Here is a 23,755-nt window from a genome sequence, read left to right as displayed (position 1 = left end):
AACATACTTATAAAGACAATTTGTCCCTCGTTGACTGTTGCTTTTATGTGGCAATCTTAATAAATATTCCTGATAAGAAAATATGAGCTAATTTTTATTTTGCTATGCAGAGCTGCAGATGCTTCAAAATATGCAGGAACTAAACATTAATTTATGTATTGTATATATCATTCTTTCCCAAATACATTTCTTAAGTATCTTTACATGTTTTGGTCAAACTAGTTCAGCAAACTTAGGATCCTGACAATGATAGATATAATGCATCTTGCCAAATCCTTTCAGAATAAGCCACCAAGCCTAGCTAGGCTTTAATTAAAATAAGCAATAGAACCAGAATCATAGCAAAGAGAATGTTCTTGTTATTGCTAGCATTTTGGTAACATCTCTCTTGGGTTGAGCTCAACTCCTGCTGCCAACATGGATGTTTCTGCGCTGTTTTCTTGGCAACAATATGGATCTGTCTGCATTGCCTCCTTCCAGGGTGTTTTTTCCAACTCCCAGCCTAGTCTACAGGCTGGAATCTCCTGGTCTCCCGTTCCCATATTAATAGTCCAACTTTGCTAGCTTTTTCAAGATCAGCCAAGGCTAGCTAGCTACTGATTGTTGTTTATTCGTTTAGTCGCTTCCGACTCTTCGTGACTTCATGGACCAGCCCACGCCAGAGCTTCCTGTCGGTCGTCAACATCCCCAGCTCCCCCAGGGACGAGTCCGTCACCTCTAGAATATCAAGCTAGCTACTGATAAATAATGAGTATTAAAATATTATGTTATGATTTGTTTTGCTGAACTATTGCTTTCAATAGCGAGAAGTACAGAGTTATTTAATTTATTAGTAAACATTTATTAATTTTGAAAGACCAAAATATAATTATCAGTGCTTCTACTATGCTGCAAATAATCATCATCACCATCACCACCATCCATCTGAATTCCTTAAGCAGATAGAAACTCCAGGTAAAAGTTATTTTCACTTTTATGGTAACCGCAAATAAAAGTGACTCAAAAAGTGAATCTTGTCTTTTTAATTTTTACTAAACTATGCATAAGGCTAAAGGTAATTATCATTAAATATACTTGTAAAAGAAGAATATCTGTTCCCAGATATTAAATACTCCAGTTTAAACATATTCCCCAACCTGATTCCTTGAGATGCTTCCATCCACAGGATCACTGTATTCAAAATTATCAGCTTTTTCCACAATGTATGACTTGTCACCAGCTGATAGCTGCTTCCCCACAAAAGACCGGTCAAAGAACAGCGTCTCTAGATCCTTCATCATTTGATTAGCACTGTCAGCATCCACCTCTTCATAGTCATATCTAGGAATAGTCAGGAAACTTTGATCATGGAAACGCAGCCTGCAACCAGCCCTCCAATCCCCTATGTTTGGTTTTAGAACTTTGTATACAATCGTTGTTCTTTATTGATTCCCCTTTCCAGGCAAAACAAGGAGCAGCAAGGTTGTTGCAGACCAATGTCATAAATCAAGCATTTATTAGCATTATTTAAAACATACAGTAGAATTCTATCCCTGTTTTTTCCTACCCACTGGCCTTATTTCTCTGTCGGCAAACTGGTGTTTAGTTATTCTGTGTTCTAAGTTTAAATAGGGTCATTTGATAGATATTTATTAAATTTACAGTCACATATGAATATTTTCTGGGAGAAGACACATGAAAGGATTAAACACACACACTCACATGCACACACACACACAATCTAGACTATGCCCGGATGGAGAAGAAGCCATTTAAGCCATCAAACATGTGTTACTATACTGTTCATTTTATGCTGATACTTGCCATGAGCTGCTGCTCACATTGATCTAAATTCCCTGGTCATTCCGATCAGTTTTATTTATTTATAATTCTTACTTTTGGACTCAAAGGACTCTATTTCTTCAAGTGTGGCCAAATTTTGTCATGTGATATGTAGGATGTGCAACAGTTTGATTGATATGCTTAATTAATAAGTATCAGTTTTATATATGCAATATGTTTTACAGTCTAGTTATTGACTGTAATAAATAATCTCTCTCTATATATAATGCCAACTTTTAGCATGTAAGTTGGTAAAGCCTTCTCTGAGCTGAGCTTGATTCCTGGTGAGTGTATGGATACTTCTATGTAATTTTCAGTAAGAAGGAACAATAAGGACATGCCTTGCCATCGCCTTCTTCCAGGCAATTTCAGCTTCCCATTTTTGCCTATAGTCCTGGGATTCCTTAGTGGTCTCCCCTTCATGTACTATGCAAGCCTCACCCCACTTAGTTTCCCAGGCAAGACAAGATCAGCCAGGAATTGTCACCTGCTGAGATATGCATTATATACATATTCACAAATATAGCCATTGTATGAGCAACATTAAGAAGCAGCTAAGGAAGTTTAAGGAAGGGAATCCATGGGTAGAGATAAAATCCACATTTAGAGATCTCTTTACCACCATCACTCCTAAGAGGGAGGGGCACCTTAGGACTAATCAATGGAAGCACTGGATATGCTGGGTTTTTCAAGACCTCTCACTCTGCAGACCTGTCCCTGAACCAGCCCTGAAAGTAGAGCAGCCATGAAGCTGGTGTCACTGGGAGGGAATGCAGAACACACAGGCCAAAAACAGACACGTCATACTTCCCAAACTAGTCACACTGAGCTAGCAGAATATAAAAGCTACATGATAGATTCTCTCTTCCACAAACCATGTATCTTCCCACCCAGGAAATTATCTAAGACTGCCACCCTCTACAAAGACAGGGCACATAATTTTGTGATATTATCACAGGGTTGAATAATAACTTAACTGAATGGAAATCGGTGTAAAGAGTTAGGCACACCTAACTTAGTCTCCATTGATTCAGGGGTATATAATTAGTCTAGCCTGAATTCAAGCCAAGGTATGTTCAGGCTTTCACATAAGTTTATTCCTTCTGCAAACACCAAGGAATCAGTCAAAGCACCTACTAGACATATCGGCCAAAAGTTTTAATCATGTTTGGCAACAGTGGTGTTATATTAAGTTTTAATAGAAACAATCTGTAATCATCTCAGTAATGGGTAGATCCAAAAAATCATGGTATCCATATTGCAATGTGATATTTTTGCAGTTTCTTTTAATTATAGGCACCCAGAAGATCTAAATATAAATTAGAAATCCATAGGAGACAAAAGAAAAGCAGGTCCCGTATACTGTGGGAATCTAGAACCTAAGAGTTCAGGAAGCTTCTACGCTCCTACATTCAGAACCTCATGTTTCAAAAGAGCAAATTCTGCATGCAGTTTACATAATGGTTTAAGTTTAAAAACAGAATTCCTGACTCCCAAGAATGTCTGTCCTTTAATTACATTATTTCATGGAAGCTGAACTTAGAGAGATTTATTCATTCTAACTAATCACATCTCAAATCTATGGAATTATTACCTTGTGAAGAAATTCCGCCCATATTGTTGCCAGTGATCTTTCAGGATTGATTCCACGCTCTGTTTTCGGACAGCTATAATTGACAACCATGCCAAGACAGCCCAGAGGCCATCTTTTTCACGGATATGATCCGATCCTGCAGCACAGACAGATAAACACCATACAAATGGAATCAGTCCTTCATCTATGCGAAGAATGATAGAACAGAGCAGGACTCATCAGGTATGTGGCCCACCAGGTATGGCCCATCTTTAAAGCCCTGGATGGCACAGGGCCAAGTTATCTGCAGGACTGCCTCTCCCTGAGGGTATCTGCCTGTTCCATTAGATCTGATAGGTCCCTTCCCTCAAATGTTGCCATCTAGTCAGATCTAGGCACCTTTCTTTCTCAGTAGCTGCCCCTGCTCCTTCCCACTGAAGAGTGGCAGGCCCCTACCCTCATCACCTTTCAAGAAGCTATAAAGACCTGTTGTTTCTCACAAGCCAAACAGCCCAGAAAGGTTGTTTTGGGATCTGTGACATTTGAGATGCCAGGAATATTCTATATTGGTTTTTATGTTTTTATAGTTTTTATTGTTGTTTGTGAGCCACCCAGGGTTATGTTGCATAAGATGCATGGCTATATACATCAAATCAATCAATCAATCAATCCACCCTGGGAACAGAATGACTCCCCCTGCAATCCAGGCACACAAATACAAGTGGCAGATGCCGTTGCAGAAAAACCGCAGACAAACACAAAATCTAGCTAACTAATCTTTCACTAACTGATTTCAGATACATGATTAGAAGGTGGGAACTAGTATTTTGCAGATCTCATGCTTTATTTTCTATTACAGAGAATTCAGCTATTCACAGGAACAAAACAGTTCAGTTATTATTATCCCATAAAAACATGTCAATCTGAATTCTGTAACAGGGGTCAAACAGACTTGATTCTCAGCCCACCACTTTGTCTTACATCACAGGTAGTGGCTAAGTTAATCTGTCATGCTAAGCTAGGCTTGAACAGTTTACGTTGGCCTGAGGGCCACACTAGGCTTTGTGTGGCATGTCAAGGGCCACGCTCTCAAGGCAGTAAGAGTCAAGACCCAACTGGGGAGGGGTACAGAGACATTAAGGGGTGAAAGCATTGGCAGTGCTTAGCACATTTCTAATGTCTGTTAACATTTCGGAGTGCACTAATTTAGAGACCACAAAAGGGAGTTGCTTTTGACCTCCGAGCCATGCTTTTCAAACTTTACACTAAACTCTGGCTTGTGTTAATAACAGTTTGTTGTACAAATCATTACTAGTTTCATATACAATGCAAAAGCACATAATAAGCTTTACAAAAAGCACTGACTGGGTTTACCTGTCACCTGGTTGATAAACCAAACAAACCACAGTTTGACTTCTTGCAATGTATAAACCTAGCCACTATTACATGAATGTGTTCTCTGTTGGTCTAAAATGTCTAGAGGTCTTGTTTGGGGAAGAAATATGAGGTACTAACGCTGTAACAAAAATAATTAATAGTAGGAATGTTTACGTACCAGTACCAAAACTCTCTTCTCCACACAGAGAGAGTTTGTTTGCATCCATCAGATTTCCAAAGAACTTCCAACCTGTTGGAGTTTCATATAAAGCAATCTTTGTAGCTTTGGCCACCCTTCAAAAGACAGGAAGAATAGCAGCGTTATTGAAGAACGCCTTACTGTAGAAACACAGTAACTGCTGTTGGGCATCCTATTTAATAAACAAAGATCATTTTAGAAGTCATCCCTTTTATAAGTGCATATTTATTGTACTCAGTCATCAGGTAGCCAGTGGTAAGCTGAATGTAATCACATTTCAACTTTTTAAAGCACACATCTCAAAGAATGCTGTAACTGTTTGTCTATATGTCATGAATAGAAGCTACATATGAAACTGGAAAAGAGTTTCTAAAGCAGCTTATTTGTCCAGTTCTGTCGTTTAAAAGAAAAGAAAGAGGTCATAACCTCACTGGCTGTCCATCCAGGTTCCTGAAGCCAAGATCCATTGCAATATTTAGCAAATAACACTCTTATTCATTTTCTTCTAAATGTGCCTAATTTTATTTTTTACATTTTTCCTTCTTGCTTAACAAATGGTTCTTCCCCACCAATGGCTTAAATTAATAAATTATAATGAAATCAGTTCAGGTAAGTTAAACCATGCACTGATTTCAATGGCAGTATAATATTAACAGCACCCAACGGTCACAGCTAACGGACATCACTCATAAGCTATCTTAAAACAGAAGTTGCCTTCAAAAGAAAGTTTCACCATCCTCCTAAATATGAGTAGGGAATTAGGCCAATCAGCTTCAACAACAACTTATTCCAGTGTTTCTCAGCCTTGGCAACTTTAAGAAGTGTGGACTTCTATTCCCAGAATTCCCTAGCCAGCCATGCTAAGAAACCCTGGCTTACTCCAACCCAAACTCTTCTAGATACAAGGCTGCACTCCAGCTCCCATTCCCACAAGACAGCACAACTGTTGGCCATTCTCTAGAAGTGGGAACTGTAATTCAACACATCAATTTTTTTTCAATTGATTTTATTACGGTCACTGACCAGTACAAGATACAATTCTATAAAAATATGCACATTAGCCATTAGCCATAAAATATGAGCCATCTAAATTAATATAATTTTAAATTTGAGTTTACAAGTTCCAATTAGGTGTTAAAATACATTTGGATCACAATGTAAGTGAGCCCCTTAATCAAGTTTAAAAACAATCTTATTAATTTGCATTAGCATGACTAATATTCTATCAGGTATAAGTGTCTATAAAAATATATATAAAATATTAAAAGGAGTGATAAAAAGAGTAAAATATCATATATAAAATGTGTTATATAGACCACAAAGTTATTACAAGGGATACATTACTACATTTTTCCAATCATAATCTGACGTATCTTCATAGCAGCTGCGCAGAATCTGGCTACTTGCGCCGTGACAGTTGGATATTCATCTATAAGTAACATTTGCATACAATCTATATCTTTCCATCTAGGGCATTTACTAATCAAAGGTAATATTAGTTTACTCCTGAGCTCTTTATAAAAAGGACAACGGAGAAGCACATGGTCTGTAGTTTCTATCTCTCCATTGTTACAAGGGCACCGCCTTGCAGCTATTGGGATTTTTTTGTATCTGCCTTCCAAGACTGCAGAAGGGAGTGCATGGCTTCGAGCTAAGGAGAAAGCTTTCCGCTGGCTAGGAATTTCAAGTTGAGAAAGGTAGTTAGCGGTATTGACAATATATTTATTATGTTCTGAAGATAGGAAATGAGGGGCCTTCTGTAAGTCCATTTGTCTCTCTATATCCTTTATCTTTTGCTTCAGGGTCAATTTTGCCTGTTCGTAATCCATCCTAAGAATTGAATCCGTAGAAAATCCTAGCTTTGTGAGGCTAAATTCAATGTCCTTTAACCAAGAGGATTGGAAGTAATCTTGAAAAATGAGTGGTGCTAAACCTTGGGGATAATGCTTGAGTTTTAGCCAAAGGTTCAGGGAGGCTAGACGCACTCTTGCCTCGACTTTTATCATGCCGACTTCCAATCGAAGTTGAACGTTTGTCACACATTTGGGCATTTGGAGTACTGCTCTAATAAATTTGGACTGCACTCTTTCCAGAGGTGTAATGCTTGAAGTTGGAGTACCAATGCAGGACCCGTAAAGGAGCTTCCAGGACTTCACCTGGAAGAGCTTAAGAGCTGCTGGAATATAGTGCCCGCCTTTGCTTCGGAAAAACTTTAGAATGGCATTGGCTGATTTTTGTCCAGAATCAGCTGCATACTCAAAGTGAGGTTTCCTAGATCCAGTGGCATGTACAATTACCCCTAGGTATTTGAAGCTTGTCACTTGCTCTATTCTGTGCCCATTTATCTGCCAGGAGCGAAGTTTCGGCCTTTTAGTGAAGGTCATTATCTTTGTTTTCTGATAATTTATTTCTAACTGATTATTAATACAATATTGGACCAAGGATGTTAAAGCTCTCTTGAGACCTATAGGAGTCCTGGAGAGTATGACTGCATCGTCTGCATACAGCAGCAGGGCAATACTTTGGTCCCCTAATTTAGGAGGATGAAAGTCTGGGTGACTTAGGCATCTTACCATATCATTAATGTAAAAGTTAAAAAGTAGGGGAGCCAAAATGCAACCCTGTTTCACCCCCTTTTGTACTTTAATTGGCTTGGACAGTGACCCAGATCTATTGCACCTGACCTTCAAGGCCGTATCTGAGTGTAGGGCACATATTAGGTAGAGAATCCTGCTATCTATTGAGGCGGCTTCCAACTTCTCCCACAGCTTAGGCCTAGATATAGAATCAAAAGCTGCCTTTAAGTCTATGTAAGCAGCATACAATGATGTTATCTTGTTGGAACAATATTTTTCAATCAAGTGTAGAAGAATCAGGCATTGTTCGATAGTTCCTCTGCCCTCTCTAAAGCCAGCCTGTTCGTCCGCTATAAGATTTCTCTGGTCCAGCCAGTCTTTGAGTTTTCCTTGCAAATGTCTAGCATATAGCTTACTAATTATATTCAGTAGACTAATAGGTCGGTAATTGGCAGGATCATTTATCTTCCCTTTTTCAATAATCGGGACTATAATAGCCAGGCCCCAATCCTCTGGGATTCTCCCCGAATTATCAATATAGGTAAAAAGTGATGCTAAAATTGGGGACCACCATTCAACATTATTCTTTAATACTTCCACTGAAATAAAATCCATTCCCGGAGCCTTCCCTTTTCTAAGTCGTCCAATAAGAAATTTGATTTCAGCCACCGAGACTGAGGGCCACTCGATTAGACCTTCGTTCATTTGTGTCAACATCGCATTGTTAGGATCCTCATACATTTTCTGGAAATGGTATTCCCACCCCTCTGGTGAAATGTGAGAGTCTAGAATAGTAGATGATCTGACAGTCTGATTGGATAATAGTTGCCAAAAAAGAGAGGTGTTCTTCAGTTTGGCAGCTTCAATAAGATGTTTCCACGTGGTTTTCATATCCTGCTTCTTCTTATCAGCCACCAATCTCTTATACTGTTTTTTGCTAGCAAGGAGGTGTTCAAGAGGTTTTGTATTTGTGTTGTTAATAGACTCTGTCTCAGATTTATATATGTGATAAGCTGCAGTGAGGGCTTTCTTAGCTTCAACACATTCTTTGTCGAACCATGTCTTAGAGAGAGTCACAACCCTTTTGCTGTCAGGGTTAGTAATGCGAGTCAATACCAGTTGTAATTTTTGTATTAAATTTTTATACAAAATCAATGGGTCTTGTGAGGTATTGGGAGACATAAACGATGATCGAATTGTTTGTAAATCATCCTCTGCCAATGTCTTCCTCACCCTTTGATCAAGTTATAAGGTCCATCTGGCACGACAACTTACTTGTCCTGCTGGTACAATGACAGGGGTAAAATATGTCTCCGGCCGCAGCTGACTAGTAGGTATCTTCAAATGTAGACATAAAGGGAGATGGTCATTTTCTAGATGCAGAAGCACCTTAAAGGACTCCACAGAATGTAATGAATTAATAGAGACTAGCATATAATCAATAGTACTTTTCCTAGTTCCAGCCATAAATGTATATTCTCCTGGGTGATCACTTTTCATGGAGCCATTTAGTATGTATAGATTAAACTTGTTTGCAAACTTGGCCAGACAAATCCCAGCATAGTTAGATCTTTTATCTTTGAAGAGGCGTACAAGAGTGGCATCAGGTAAATTAGGAGCATGGGTTGGCAGGTACTGCTGAAATTTGGAGAACAGTGTGTGGTCATCAGGGCCTAGCCTGGCGTTAAAATCCCCCCTGAGTAGTACCAAGGCACTAGGATATTCCAAAAGGAGGTTATCCATGTACTGCTCTAGATCTGACCACATTGCCTCTATTTCGGCTCTTCTTTGTATTGGCGGGAAATACACATTAATAATTAATAAGGAAATATTTCCCAGATCTAAGAGTATAGCCATAGTTATTTGATTAAGTGGCTGAATGGATTTATGGCCTACTCTCAGAACAGTAAAAATAAGAATTCCCAGTCCACCTTTCATCCGCCCTGGCCCTCTGCCAGTGGTTGCCTCCAACTTGTACGAATAATAGCCATTGAATACAAGATCATCAGCTGTCCAAGTTTCCTGAAGCAAAAGGATATCCGTATCTAACAAATGATCTAAATGGTTAAGGCCTTTGTTACAATACCATCCGGCTATATTCCACGAAATAATTTTCAGGGGATTTATCTTACACTGGTCTGCGTACCGTCAGGCCATATGCGTTAATATCCTTGATCTAGACAAACCCTCTTTATGATCCAAATGGGTCCCATCCATATCCCCATCTTCTAAAGAGCCAAGGTCGGAAATTTCTAAGGGTTGCTCGTGAACTTGGGCCACTGTAATAATTTTTGCTTTAGTTGTTTCCACTTGCTTCTGTGTGATATTAATACTTGTAGTGAGAGCAAAAGGCTCCTCTATCTCAGATATTACATCTGGATTTTGTAGTTCATGGTTCTCATTGACAGCTTTCTGCCTACAGCTAGTTTGCTCTCTCTTTTCAGTGCATTCATATTGTTGTCCCAAGTGAGGATTTTCTTCTTGCATTGTTTGAGGTGTTAAATTTAACAGAGGGTTCGCTGTGTGGCAAGTTGCCATTAAAGCTCCTTTTAAGTCATTTAATTTCTTAAGTGTATCAACTTGTCTATTTATCTGGTGGAGCACTGGATAAGTTAATTAAGTTCCGTTCTAAAGGAACAGGAGGCAACTGAGTTGTTATCGGGTGGAGAGAATGTTTACTATTATTGTTCCTTGGCATAGTCTCCATTAATGACGTGTCCTTGAATTTATCTGCAGGAGTATTTCTACTATGAGTTAAATTTATAACACTCTCTTGACTATGCTGAATTATAAGGGGACTAACTTCCTCTGAATGAAGAACCTGAATTGGGAATATTGAGAAAGTATTCAAAAAAGGTTTCATTTTTAGAAGCATACTTGGTATCACAGAAAGACCGAAAGTCAAGAGAATCCGTCTAAAGCTGCCTCTGGCTGGTAGCCAGTCTATCTTTTGTAAATCCACAAATTGTTTCTCACATCGTAGTAACTGACGTAATGATTGCAGTATAGCTCTTTTCGACTCCCATTTGCCTCCGTTAATTCTATTAGTTTGTATTTGAAGGGCTATCTTATTGGGTTGTAAGTAACATTTACCTAATACAGGTTTTTTACCCTTTTCATCCATTTCTATACAGATGTTTGTCATTTTCTTATCTTCCCTTTTAGCTCCTAATATAAGGTTAACTTCAGAGGCTGAAACTTCCTTTCCTCAGCAGCCTGACTGAGAGGAGTGGTGCAGGTGTAAGCCCTTAGCTTTATCAGAGGCCTCAGTTTGATTTGCAAGACTCATGCCAAATTCAACCAGGGAGTCTCTTAAAGAATCAACTTGAGTTTTGATCGTAGTCAGTAAATCAAAGATTGAGAGAACTGTTTGTGCCGTCAATAGACTGTGTCTGGTTATAAATTCCAATGAGTTCTGGACTTCCAAGCTTTTATGATCAAGGAATCCTTCCTTATTTATTTGTTCAGCAGCTGTGCAGACAGCAACAGCCTCTGGGGAAGAAGCATTTTCTATCAATGATGAAGAAAACTCCAACAATTGCTGACTCTCTATCTCAGCCTGTAAGTCCCACTCCAAAGAATCCTTTCTATTCAATAAATAAGTTGGGGAATCATAGTTTACTGACGAGGTTCGCTTACTTGTAACAAATCTGTCCACCTTCTGTTGTTTCAGCGGTTTAGAAGAGGGTTGGGTTGCCGAGGGAGTCCATTGTCTCTTCCTCCTTTTCCCCATATCAAGAGATAAGTGGTATAAGTCAAATATAAATAAGCAAGGGAGGCTCCGTAGTAGGATAAAAAACTATCTGAAGTTGAATGGTGAGTTTAAAATGTGATAAAATAGAAATAAAAGGAACTTGTTAGAGGAGCTCATTACAAGACGTTGCAAGTGGGAGGCATTCAGCCAGGAGTCCTGCCGACTTTCTCAGTTTCTCAGGTCATTGGCATCTGAAAGAGCACCAGACTGGGAAAAGCTCATCTTGATGGTGCGCAGGCAGTGTGGCTCTTAATGGATAATCGCAGGTACATTCTTCTGCTCAGGCACAAGGAGCCTTCTGTGCACATCTGCGATTCTGATCCATTGTAGGTGCCCTTGTCCCAATTTTCGTTTTCTAAGAATGCCTTTTTTAATATAGTAATGTTATTAAAGATTATACTTACAACAGTAAAAACTAATACTAGCTGAAAAAAAATAGAAGAATAAAAAAGGAATAAACGGTGCAGAAAAGAAAAAAAGGGAAAAAATTGGAAGAGAAATAGAAAAGAAAGAAAAGAATATATTAAGAAAAAGAAAAGGAATATATAAAGAAGTGACTTCCCACCTTCATAACAACAAGTATAAGCAATTTTAGTAACTTATCATTCTCTCTTAAAATACAGCAAATGATCTCTTCTTCCCATATCCCATCTCTTATCTATAAACAAATCCATAAAGCATTGTCATTTCAGTCCTGGTGTCAGCAAAAGTCCATTAAGGGTTACCAGAGATAACAATATATCTATTTTAACCTTGATCAAATAAATTAACCATATATTCCTTCCTTTTACTTCTAATAATCCTAATCTTTAGTCCATTTAAATAATGTCTTAGAACTTGATTTCATTTTTTCTTTGTCCCTTCTCATGAGATTCTTCATAACTTTAACAAGCCTCTTTTGTAAATACAATATAGGAAAATTATCCAGGTCATTCTCTTGGTTTATTTTTTGTATATCCCTTTTAATTATTAAGACATCAGCTGGTAGTGGTGTTTTTTTTGTATGCCTAGTGAAACATCTGTTTCCATCTCATTCTTGTAGCGTGCTATTTATAAATTCATTTTCAACTCAGTCTTGACCTTGTCAGGTAGAACTTGTTCCTCTTCCATAACACAGAGTCAGATGTGTCTGTTGACACTATTAAAATTAACTTCTGAGTCCATTGTTCAAAAATATTAAATATGTCCAATATTAGAATATTCTGCTTCATTCTGTAATTGTAAGTCGAGTTTACGTGTTCTTCTCCTTTAATTGTAATCTTTAGTTCCCTCTAGTATCCAATTTTTAAATTATATTATTATTATTATTAAAATTCAAAACAAAAGCATTTTCCCACAGGAAGGATTCTTTATAATTAATTCCAAAATCTTATTTCAAATTTATCTGGACCCTTAGTCTGTTTGTAACTTTCTAAAATCAAAGTTTTAATCACCAATTTTTTTTTAAAGTTCTTAAACTTGTAGTTAAAACTTTCTTTCGCTAAGGGTTGAAGGAAACTATCAAACTTGTTGATTCAAAGATTTCTAATAACTGAAAAGCAGTCAACAGGCAGTTTCGAAAAGTGATTAGAAAAGCAAGTATGCGAACTCGGTGTCCTTTCAAAGGTGCCAACTGCAGTTTGAGCAAGATGGCTGTTCTCTCACCTTCCAGAGCTCTAAACCCACCAAAGACCATTATCTAGTGGTCTCCTCATGAAGAGCAGATGTCTGGAACACTTGTGGGCGATCTCAGGTCCTCTCCTTGTCCGGAGAGGAATTACTGAAGAGCCGGTCTACTTGCTGGGTCTTAATTCCACCGCGATTGTTGGCTCCACTTTTTGCAGAGCCATTTTCAGTCCATTTCTTCCTCCGGAAGCGTCACTCCGTTTTCCAAGAATGCTTTAGTGGGTCTTAAAGATATTCCTATTAATAAAGATGATGCTACAACTGCCACTTTGTGGCATACTGCTTCCTTTTTAAAAAAAATGGAAAATAGTATTTTTAAAAAGTCAGATGGGGCAAGGAATATGGAGGTGCCAAAAGAGGTCTTTATGACCACACTCTGGAAAATTCCTAAAAAATCCCAGGGAATAATAGATGTTAAAGCATACAACTAGTTCCTGAAACATGCAAACCGCAAATTGAAAGTTCTATTTTTATTAAACTGGAAAAACTCTCATTCAATGGCCTGCTGCAAAGCAGGAACCTTCAAAAAAATCCAAATCCTCCCATTTACCAATTTCATTCAGCAACTTACTCTACAATTCAGGCATAACTAGCTATCCTAGTTTCAATTATCCCCTATCTCTTCTCTTCTCTTTTCTCTTCCTTCCCATAACATGCTCCAACTGCATCTAATCTTTCGTCATGCATTCACTCATCTGGCTTGTCTGACTCTTTCTCTCATATATTGAACAGAATAAGCATTTCAGTTGCCCAGAAGTCATCTGTAGGTCACCTGTGCTTTACTCTAGCAGGGAAGTTCACTGCCAGTGAAATGCTCTAAAAATATCTGAATACAGAGTTTAGGGATCTATTAAACACATTTATTTCAGTCAACAGAAATGAGACTTGGCAATGGAAGAATAATAAAATTCCCACAGTGGAGGAAAGGACTGTGAAAATGTCAGAATTTTCACAAATGGCGAAACTGACCTGTTTGGTCAGAGAACAAACAACAAAACCCTTTTTGAAAGACCAGAAGCCTTATATGGAATTTTGCTGAGAGAAGAAAAAAAAAATTGATGATTTATGGATTTGAAGACTAAGAAAGATGAGGGCTAAATGAAGAAGTAAAGGGACTTGCAAAATATTTAAGGGGGAAGCAGGACTATAAGAATGAAATTATCTGTTGAAAAGAAGATCGCAAGTCATCTATGTTTTTTATCTTTGATTTTCTTTTTCTTTTCTTGCACTTTCTTTTTTTCCCTTTTGGTTTGTTATTATTATATGAAAATTTTCAATAAATATAATTTAAAAAAAAAGAAATTATACTTGGAATATAGTCTATTCTATTATATTCAGATATTACAGATATTCCTAATAGATACATAGGAAAAGATAGCCATAGATATCATAGATTACCCATGATCCTGTTGCTCAGCCCCAGCTCATAATCAAGCTCAATAAGAAAGGCTATTTTAAAAAATCTACCTGTCAATCGCTCCACTTGTAGGCATACTTCGGGCAAATCCTCGAACCCCCGTTTGTTGAAAATAAGGAATACTAAAAATATTTGCAGCAATAACAGCAACCGAGTCCGAAGGATTCACGAAAAAACCGTGTTTTCCAAGTATCATGTTGCGATCCTAAAGAAGGCATTAAAAAAAATGGTAGCAGAAATTACCTTGTGGAAAAGTTTCATTTTCTAACTGGTCTACGCTGCTACCCTAACCCTAATTTTGAAGAAAAAGATGTAATGTAATAGGAATTAGAATATCCAGTTCCACAGTTTTACAACCTCATGACTTTAACTTAGCTATCCTCAACTTAGCACTACCCTCTGCCAAAGGTGCTGGGCAAAACTATTTGCAGCTGTAGCAGTTCTAGGAGTAGCAAATTAGGGAAGGTTGCCATAAATTAGGAATAGGTAACCCATGGGCTGGTAACTGTAGCTGCCCAAAGTTACTGCAGCAAGATGGGAGGCCATATCATTTGTTTAAATAAATAATTGAGGCAATGTGGTCATTTAGTACCCCAAGATTCTGCTGCTGAAGTTCAGCTGCACGTCCTTGAATTTTGGAAGCATGATTTGGTTCTATTTCGAAAGATTTTAAGGATACTAATGGGAATGATTCACCTCTGAAAAGTTCTCATTCTCATCCTACCCTTAAAACTCTCCAAAGAAGAACCAAAATATTTAAGCTATGCTCCTCTGGTGAAGCTACAGAGTCACCATCTGGCCTCCACCCCTTCAAGCAACACCCAATCCTGCCTCCATCCATGCAGACAAACATAATTTATCACTTGCTGATAATTATGACTTCGCTCACTGCTTGAACAAATTGTCATCTCCTAAATTTGAATACTTTTCTAATATAACATTCAACACCAAACATGTTTCCCCATGCAACACTATCATGTAAAGCTATCAACTTGAATTCCATTTACTTCTATCAAGTCCAGTCCAACTACTTATGCATGCATCAGCTATATCAAATTATAGTTCCCGGCATAATCCATATTCACAAAAAGGAAGAAAAAATAAACCCAGAAGGCACATACACACCCCATCTCCATCAAAGGCTGCACCAAAATCATACTCTCCTGTCTTCATGGTCTGCACCAGATCGGCAGCATAGGTTAAATTTGGATCAGGATGGTGGCCACCAAAGTCTTCAAGAGGTATGCAGTTCACAGCAGAATTAGCTGGTGCTCCAAGTTCTTCACAGAGAATCTTTTTTACATATGGCCCAACAACTGGTTTAGCAAAGGAATAAAAATAAACATAAAATGGCAGAGATTATCTTTTTTAAAAATGTTGAAGAATACTGGAAAATATTAACGAATACTTTTCTTTTCCCCCTCTCTCCCTTACATCTGAAGGCTTGTAAGCATAAACTCTAGTAAGTTATAACATTCCTATCTCTAGAGCTTCAAAAGTTAATATCCATTAAGTTTTTGTCTCTATGATATTCAAAAGAACTCCTCGTGTCAATAAAAAAGGTGAAAAAGTGGAAGTTTACAAATATTGCAACTCAAAGGGTTGGTTTTTTAACATAGTGTGGCTCTGCTATCACTTTCTGTCTATACTATCAATCAGATCTAGAAAAACAAAAAGATATGGCAATCCTTATACATCAGAGAAGAGGGTATATGTTGCCACCAACACATAAGGAAATGGAATATCTTTTCCCTGCCCTTGCCCTAAGGCAAGTAAACTTTATCCATACTGGGGAAGGTGTGTCTGTGTTTTATGTACATACACAAGCTCTATTCCAATCTGCAGCAGATTATAGATTAGTTCTTTCCTGGACATGTGGAAAAAGGAAAGGAACTGGATGATCTGTGGATTAGATTGGCAGGGCTTATAGCTATTGCACTTATATTATCTTACATACCTCCATGCATAGCATCTATCCGAATCTTTAGATGGTTTTGACCTGACAATAGTTCTTTAAGTGCACTAAAATCAAAAATATTCCTCAACATATTTGCATAAGCTTCTACAGAGTCCACAATTTCAACTGAAAAACAAAAGCAAGAAATTAGATTGAATAAACCAATCAGATCAGAGTATCCATTGCTATTGAGTAGGTGCCATGATAAAAGTTACAAGAAAAAAATAACCAAAAGTTAATCACATAAATACTATATGATTTGAAGGACAGAGAATACTTGATAACTTGCTCAAATAGATTTCAAGAAGTTTAAGTCTGAATCCAAATTATCCTCCCAGAATTTGAATTGTTCAAAAGAAACTTTTTTGCTTGATGGAAGATTTGTACATAAACTTGAAGATTTCCCTTAATTTTAAATGAACTAAAGTACACCACTCAACACACATTGCTATTAGTAATAATTCTTCCATGCAATTATTGTATTAAAGGGTACTGATGTAAAAATCTATAAATTTATTTATATGAGGAAAGACAATAAAATATATTTATGAGGCTGAAGCAGCAAATGCAGCATTATCTTAGGAACTTCAATTTACTGGGGCACCACTGAAGTTATACAGGCTTGGACATAAGTCCACTTAAGCCATTCTGCTGTTTCTAAATGGATTTGGAAATCAGTAAACAATATTCATTGTCTGGATATAAACAAACACATTGGATATAAATACAATTATTGATGTGCCTTCTGTCAGTAGAATTGGAAAATTTCCCTCTCTCTTGCAGATCTCTCCTCCACAATTTCAAAACCTGTTATGTGGAGGGTCCCATAAACATTTGAGAGTATATGTATGGGTGATGGGGGAAGAAGCTGCCAAGACATGTGGACTTAATCCCTACTAATTTTGAAATGGATGATAACTTCAGGATTTAGTAGAAGGGTCTCACTAAGAATGAATTACTAGGTCAAAATCTACTTCTGATGGAATTCTTCCTTTTACAGAACTGTTAAATGCACAGGAATCTTAGCACTTTTATATGAAAATGGGGCTTGTATAAAAGTTTTGCAGAAGGAAAAAAAGCAATTACAACTTGAAGGTATGCTCCTTCTAACCAAACAGTAAAAAAAAAGGTACTCTGTCTCCTTTGTATGTGGGCATTCTAGTTATCACCTAATTTAAGGGAAGATTCAAAAATACCAAAATTCAGGATGACAGCAATATGCTTCTTGAACTTTCTTCCCCACATATATTAAAAAAACAGGTGCCTTGTTCTCTTTTGCATATGGCCACCTGAGACACTGCTACAATTAAAAAATCGCTATCAATGCAAGTGGGAACTCTTTTAATGAGTGAAGAAACAAATTTTACTTGCCTGTAAATGGTTTAAACTTGTTCTCCAAGTCAAACTGCTGCTTTCCAATAGTACTGAGGTCTACATTTAGATCTGGACAGATAGCATACTCTTCAATAGTCTTGCTAATTTGGAAAATTTTATCAGTAATACCTTCAGGAGCAGGACCTAATGAGAAAACAGATTTTAATGAGAGACAAATAAGCTTCTAGAAAAGATGTTAAATAGAGGATATTTTAATAGAATTGTATGTAAATTTAACAAAGACTATCACATTCCAAAAAAAACTGTAGTAAAAAAAAGTTTTAATCTCATGATCCAAAGTAGTAGTAGTAATAGTAGTAGTACACCCACTCCTCATTTAGCAACTACCTTGGTTAGTGACCATTCACAAATACGATGGTAATATATGGTAATAAAAAATTCATTTCCTGACTAATGTGAGCATTTATGACCAAATTTTGTGTGCCTGACAACAATGCATGCCAGAGTAACAGTAACAGTGGCATAGCTGTACAAGAAAACTATCTGAATGAGATGGCAAGCAACCAGAGATCTTCACAGAGTCTCTGTCACATGTTCACTTAGTGACCATTTTGCTTAATGACCTGGTTGTTGGAACAGAACTCGGTTGCTAAATGAGGAGAGGGTATAATAGTAATAATTTATTAAACGTATATACACACACAATGCTTTTAATACATGTGTTAACTTCTGTCAGGAGGGATTTCACGCAAGCAACATCTTCAATTGTAGGTTACAGAACGATGCACTGAATCAATATGAGTGTTTCAAGGTATAAATGGCAACAGACCTGGCTTGTCCATATTCTGCTGAATTTTCCTCTTCTATACTATTATTACAGCCCTATCGTGTTTTGCATCTGGCTAGTCCCTTTAAAAAGAGGTAATCTACATGGTTTCCTTCCAAGACAATAAGAAGTACCTTGGTAAGCAAGCAGTCACCATGATATTCTCTTAGAAACAGACACTATTACAGCATTACTGAAGTTAATGTATACATGGACTAAGAGTTGCAAAGGTCTAGAAAAAGTGAGGAGGCATGGAGGGGGACAGAAAAAGCAATAAAGTTCATAAAAATTGAGGGAAAGGAGAAATGAAAGGGGGAAATGGAACATTTTTCTCCTGCAATTTTTCAGTTTTTTCCCAAGGCCTTCCTATTTCTATGCAGGCCTAGATAGGAGACCACTTGCTGTGGAAGAGGAAGAGCATAATTATACATACAAAGACTGCTTCTAACACCTTTTATTAAGGTATGATAGTTATATTGTAAATGAGCGATTACAGGTAATTTCTAGCCAAAAGTGACAGTAACGCATTTCAGAAAGAACAGAGCCTAGGCACTGTCTTGTATGTTGAGGCCTTTGCTTCCTTGGCTCTCTTGAAGCATTCCCTTTTCCTTGCCTCTTTCCCTCAGTTAAATGCTTTTCCTCCAGAAGCCAAACTGGGTTCCTTCGGCAGACCCAAGTCATACCCCGATTCATAAACATGCTATGATCAGCAGCGCAAGACGGGTGGGTCATGTCTGTGCACTCAGTGGTAGTAGGAGAGAAGTTCACCGCAGAAGAATGGAGTTGAGAAGACTAGAATTACTAACCTCCATTTGAAATATTGAATTTAATGCCAAAATCTCCATTTGGTCCACCAGGGTTATGACTTGCTGTCAAAATTATACCACCAATAGCTTTTATTTTCCTAATAATACAGGACACTGCAGGGGTAGAAAGAATTCCGTTCTGTCCAATTACCAGCCGGCCAATCTAAAACAAGAATGGAAGAAAAGCAAAACCCACAAGAGAGTGTTAGGATACAAGTTGCCATTTTTTTTAAAGATTGCAATATTTACCAATGTTTTCTTCAGCTTGTATAACAGCCAATTTCTCTTTCACATTTGACCACCCTATTAAAAAAATGGGCAGACAAAAGCATTTACATGTTTACGCATCTTAAGCATTTGTCCCATTTACCAAATTATGCACAGCAAATTTGTTTTATTTTAAATAACTGTATTAGTTACTATATTGGCACTAATCTCTCATTAGTTACTAAGTTTGCATTATTCTTTAGCTTATTTTTTCATCCATTTCTTAAAGTTTTGCAACTATATGCTTAAAAAATTCTGTGGATACTTTACAGCACCTTCATGTTCTAGAAAACTAATCCAAACCAAGATAATGTTATTCAAATACATTTTGATGATCATGATATCCTCCGATAAAGTCAAGATTTTCAGTCAATGTTTCATTTACAGGTGCTTTAAGCTATTAAACCATATTTCTTTTTTAAGCTATTAAACTGTTGCTTCATGCCAGATGTACATAATGTATCGGAGAAATGAAATTGCGATATGCAGTAGCAGATTTCACTGCAATTCAACTCCAACCTCTTCCCAAAAGCTAAACAAGTGACTCTTTACTTCTGCAGTTAGCAACACTTCATTTATAAAATAAACTAAGGGCGCTAATTTGCTTTCAAAGCTTGTATGTGTCTGTAAACAAGCCATTACTCCCAGATATGTAGGTATGGGACCTAAGAATTATGGGAGCTGCATTTTAAGCTAACCAGCAGGCTCCATGATAGGAAAAGGCATTTGGGATGGGCCCCAATTTGAAATGTGTCTGCTGCTGACATGCCTTTAACCCCATTATCAAATTCTATTCACTTCCCAAAGATGGCAGTTGGGTCTGAGAATCAATTCACCCATCCCCACTGACCAGATATTCCTCCCAAATGGGACAGATACAGTTTAATCACTGCAATTAAATTAATCAAAACCATTTAAAATACACACTTGGGGGCATTTTTCATCTCCAGTGAGACTTAACATTTAGGTATTTTTTTACTGGCATGCAAGGCAAAGTAGGAGCAAGTTCCTTCTCCCACCCACCCATCCATACACATAGTTATTCTAGTGCTTTCCTATTAGAGTAAAAAAGAGCATCATGCCTCTCTCCTGGCCCCATGGGATGTGAGGTATGTGGACTTCGACTCAACTGGCCATACTCAGGCGGCTTCTGTAAGAGATAGTGTACACTGATAGCCTGCTATGACTCTATATAAGTTAAGAAGACTTTCTCATTTAGGTTCAGGTTGGGTGGTGAGGGCAGAAATTGGTGTCACAGTTTAGACTTCAGACATGCACATTTCAATCCCCATTTCCTCCAGCTATCCACTGAAGACATGTGTACAACTGTAAATGTAAAATATTTACAAAGCAGTTGCTTTGTGATTCCCATGAATTTTTTATTTGAACTGCAAATAAAAAATCCATACTAACCAGATGATAGCATTCTATGAGGACCACTTGAGAAGTTTCTGTAGGACAAGAAATTATGTTCAAGCAAAGCTGAAATGTTTATTTGCTGTATCTTCTATGAAGGAAAAGAATAATTGAGATCTCAGTTCAAAATAGATCTACTAATTAACTGAGATGGATTTTTTTTCCCCATCTAGAATTATGTGGTACTTTCTGAGTTCTTGGCAAATTACTTGTCATGGTACATATCTCATTTTCCTTTTCAGCAGGAACACTGTTTCTTGGGACCTTAAATAGTAGAGATCAGATTTCCCAACTGAGCTAGCTGCCTTAAGTATTTTCTTCTTCAGAAGATCTATTAGACAGGAAGGGAACCGTAACCGTAGATCAGCATTCTAAATATGGCTTCAGCAGCCCCTGGACCATGCTATAATTGTAACTCTAATTATAGATTTCCCTATGTAGGCATGCAAACTAAGGCAGTTCTGGCATATTAAGTTTTCTTTTAATTAAATCAATAATTGTGTAAAAAATGGAATGTAATTACTTAACTGATTCATCACTACTGGCAATATAAATCCGTATGTTCCACCATCACCACCAACAAAATCTAGTACATAAATTAATGAATCAGCAAGAAAAAACGAATATAAGAGATAATAAGATAGGATCTTGTTTGGAAAGTAGGACTTATCATTCCTAAAATTATACATTCTACTTGCTGCATCTCTCATATATTGATGAGACTGATATTCAAATAACAAGTTTACATGTACAAGTACCCATAGAAGCATACCTTGTATTTCACACAACTATTGATGAGAAGAACCTAAATATATATGTTCAGGTTTTGTAAAACAGATCTGATTTTGGAAAACAAAGTTACTATTGCACTGCAAATTATCATGTTTTTAAATGCAAGTTATCCCAAATGCTACCAAGCAAGATTGCCAAGGATTAATTTATTTTATTAATACCTTGCCTTTCTACTCAAATAAGTACTCAAGGCAGCTTTTTTGAAAAAGGAATTGCAAATTAAACTACAAACCAATTTAACTTTAAGAGCTTTCCAACAGAAGAGGCATTTGGATAGCAACCATGTGCCAAGGTGGGCACAATATCAATAGAATTTAATTAAATCTAACCATGGATTACTAGTCCAGATGCCACCTGAGTAAGAAAACCTTAAAAAAAAAAACTAGCTCAATTCTGGTGAAGCAAAAACAAAACAAAACAAAAACCCTTCATAATGTCTTCACCAAATAGATTAAGCAATGTATAATGCCTTGACCATTCACAGGTCAAGATCTATCTCAGCAGATTGACCAATGTGATCAATGCATGAAATATCCAAAATGGAATGGTATCCAAATAAATTAAAACTCATAAAATAACAGCAGTGGCAGAAGTGACTCACAATACTATCTAGATCGCTGTTTCTCAACCTGGGGAATTCTGGGAGTTGAAGTCCACACTGCTTAAAGTTGCTGAGGTTGAGAAATACTGATCTAGACCAAAAGTGAGTATTGAATCCATTCAAACAGACATCAGCTATACATAGATGGCTATGACTGAGCCCACCCTTCACTCCTCCCAAGCACTGTACAGTGACGTAAATATCTAAAACGGGTAAAATATCCTAAGCATTATCAGGATTTGCTGAGAAAAAACATGGGAATTAGTTTTAATTCATCAACTTCAGAGGAGAGAAGCACCTTGAAGCCAACCGGTCCTTTGGGTATGAACCTAGGAAGCTTGCTTATGTTGCTCAGGTTCACGCATCAAAGCCATAACATGGGCATTCTCTTAAGGTTTAGTGTAATATGTAATACAATTAATATGTAATGCCATTCGAGCATATAACCTCCAGCTCAAGGCAGCTTTTTCAGCAAATCATGCTTAAGCTAACCATAGCTTAGTACATTGTATAAACCCAGCCAGTGAGTCAGACCATTGGTCAGAAAAGATGCAGATCACTAGCAGTTCTCCATACAAGGTATCATGACTGAACCTAGCAACATCTGTATAAAAAGGATGGTGATTTTCAAGAAAAAGGACATGGATTGAAATATAACCCAGTGCAAAATTTGCTCCTAAGCCACACCTAGCACAAGACAGCCACTGTAGTTAAGGTGTTGGACTAGGAGCAAGGAGACGCAATTTCTAGTCCACCCTCAACCATGGATGCTCACTGGGTGCCTTTGGGCCAGTCACTCTCTCTCAGCCCATCCGACCTTAGATGGTTTTTGTTGTGGAGAAAAATAGGAGGAAGCGCTATGCATGGTGCCTTGGGCTCCAGATATAAACAAGACAATGAGGCTTCAAGGTTTTGAAATAATTCTCCATCGCCAAATATCATCCCAATCCACTTAATATTTATTTACAGTATTTCATACTGCCAACTCTACATGGGCTCTATGTAGAAGGAAAAATGAAATGATGCAGAGCAACTGGCTAGATGAGGATCACTTCTAAAGCAGAGCTTCCACTCCCAAGTTATCATTTACAGAACAATGTGCAAGACTGAAAGGCCTCCCTATTGAGCATCTTTATGTCACCACTTAAAATATCTGAAATATGTATGTCCGTTAATTCTTTAGCATTAAGCCTGACTGTTATTCTTTCAATGGTTTTTGCATGGGATTGGTAGCCTATATGGCCATAGAAAGTTATAGAAATTTACTTCTCCCCTTCTTTGGTTTAGCAGCCTTGTGATCAGAAAGCAGTTCTACCTTCATTAAAAATCAGCTTCCTTGCTGTGAAAATCAATTCCAACGTGAAGTGAGACAT

At 37.5% G+C, this 23,755-nt stretch overlaps 1 protein-coding gene across 2 annotated transcripts in view; it reads right to left on the bottom strand.

Moving 5' to 3' along the window:
• Nucleotides 1-23,755, bottom strand: part of PGM1 (phosphoglucomutase 1) — a 40,187-nt gene that overhangs the window by 2,157 nt on the left and 14,275 nt on the right. For both annotated transcript variants that reach the window (XM_063298060.1, XM_063298059.1), the window contains exons 2-9: nt 19,307-19,469; nt 17,711-17,857; nt 16,340-16,465; nt 15,508-15,698; nt 14,433-14,587; nt 4,950-5,065; nt 3,416-3,551; nt 1,137-1,320 (exon numbers count right to left, since the gene is read on the bottom strand). In XM_063298060.1, coding sequence (XP_063154130.1) covers nt 1,137-1,320; nt 3,416-3,551; nt 4,950-5,065; nt 14,433-14,587; nt 15,508-15,698; nt 16,340-16,465; nt 17,711-17,857; nt 19,307-19,469 — 1,218 coding nt within the window. The remainder of the gene's footprint in view (nt 1-1,136; nt 1,321-3,415; nt 3,552-4,949; nt 5,066-14,432; nt 14,588-15,507; nt 15,699-16,339; nt 16,466-17,710; nt 17,858-19,306; nt 19,470-23,755) is intronic.

Source organism: Candoia aspera, chromosome 3 (genome assembly GCF_035149785.1).
Source record: "Candoia aspera isolate rCanAsp1 chromosome 3, rCanAsp1.hap2, whole genome shotgun sequence".
NCBI classification, from domain to species: domain Eukaryota; kingdom Metazoa; phylum Chordata; class Lepidosauria; order Squamata; family Boidae; genus Candoia; species Candoia aspera.
This window is presented reverse-complemented; position numbering and strand designations above follow the sequence as displayed.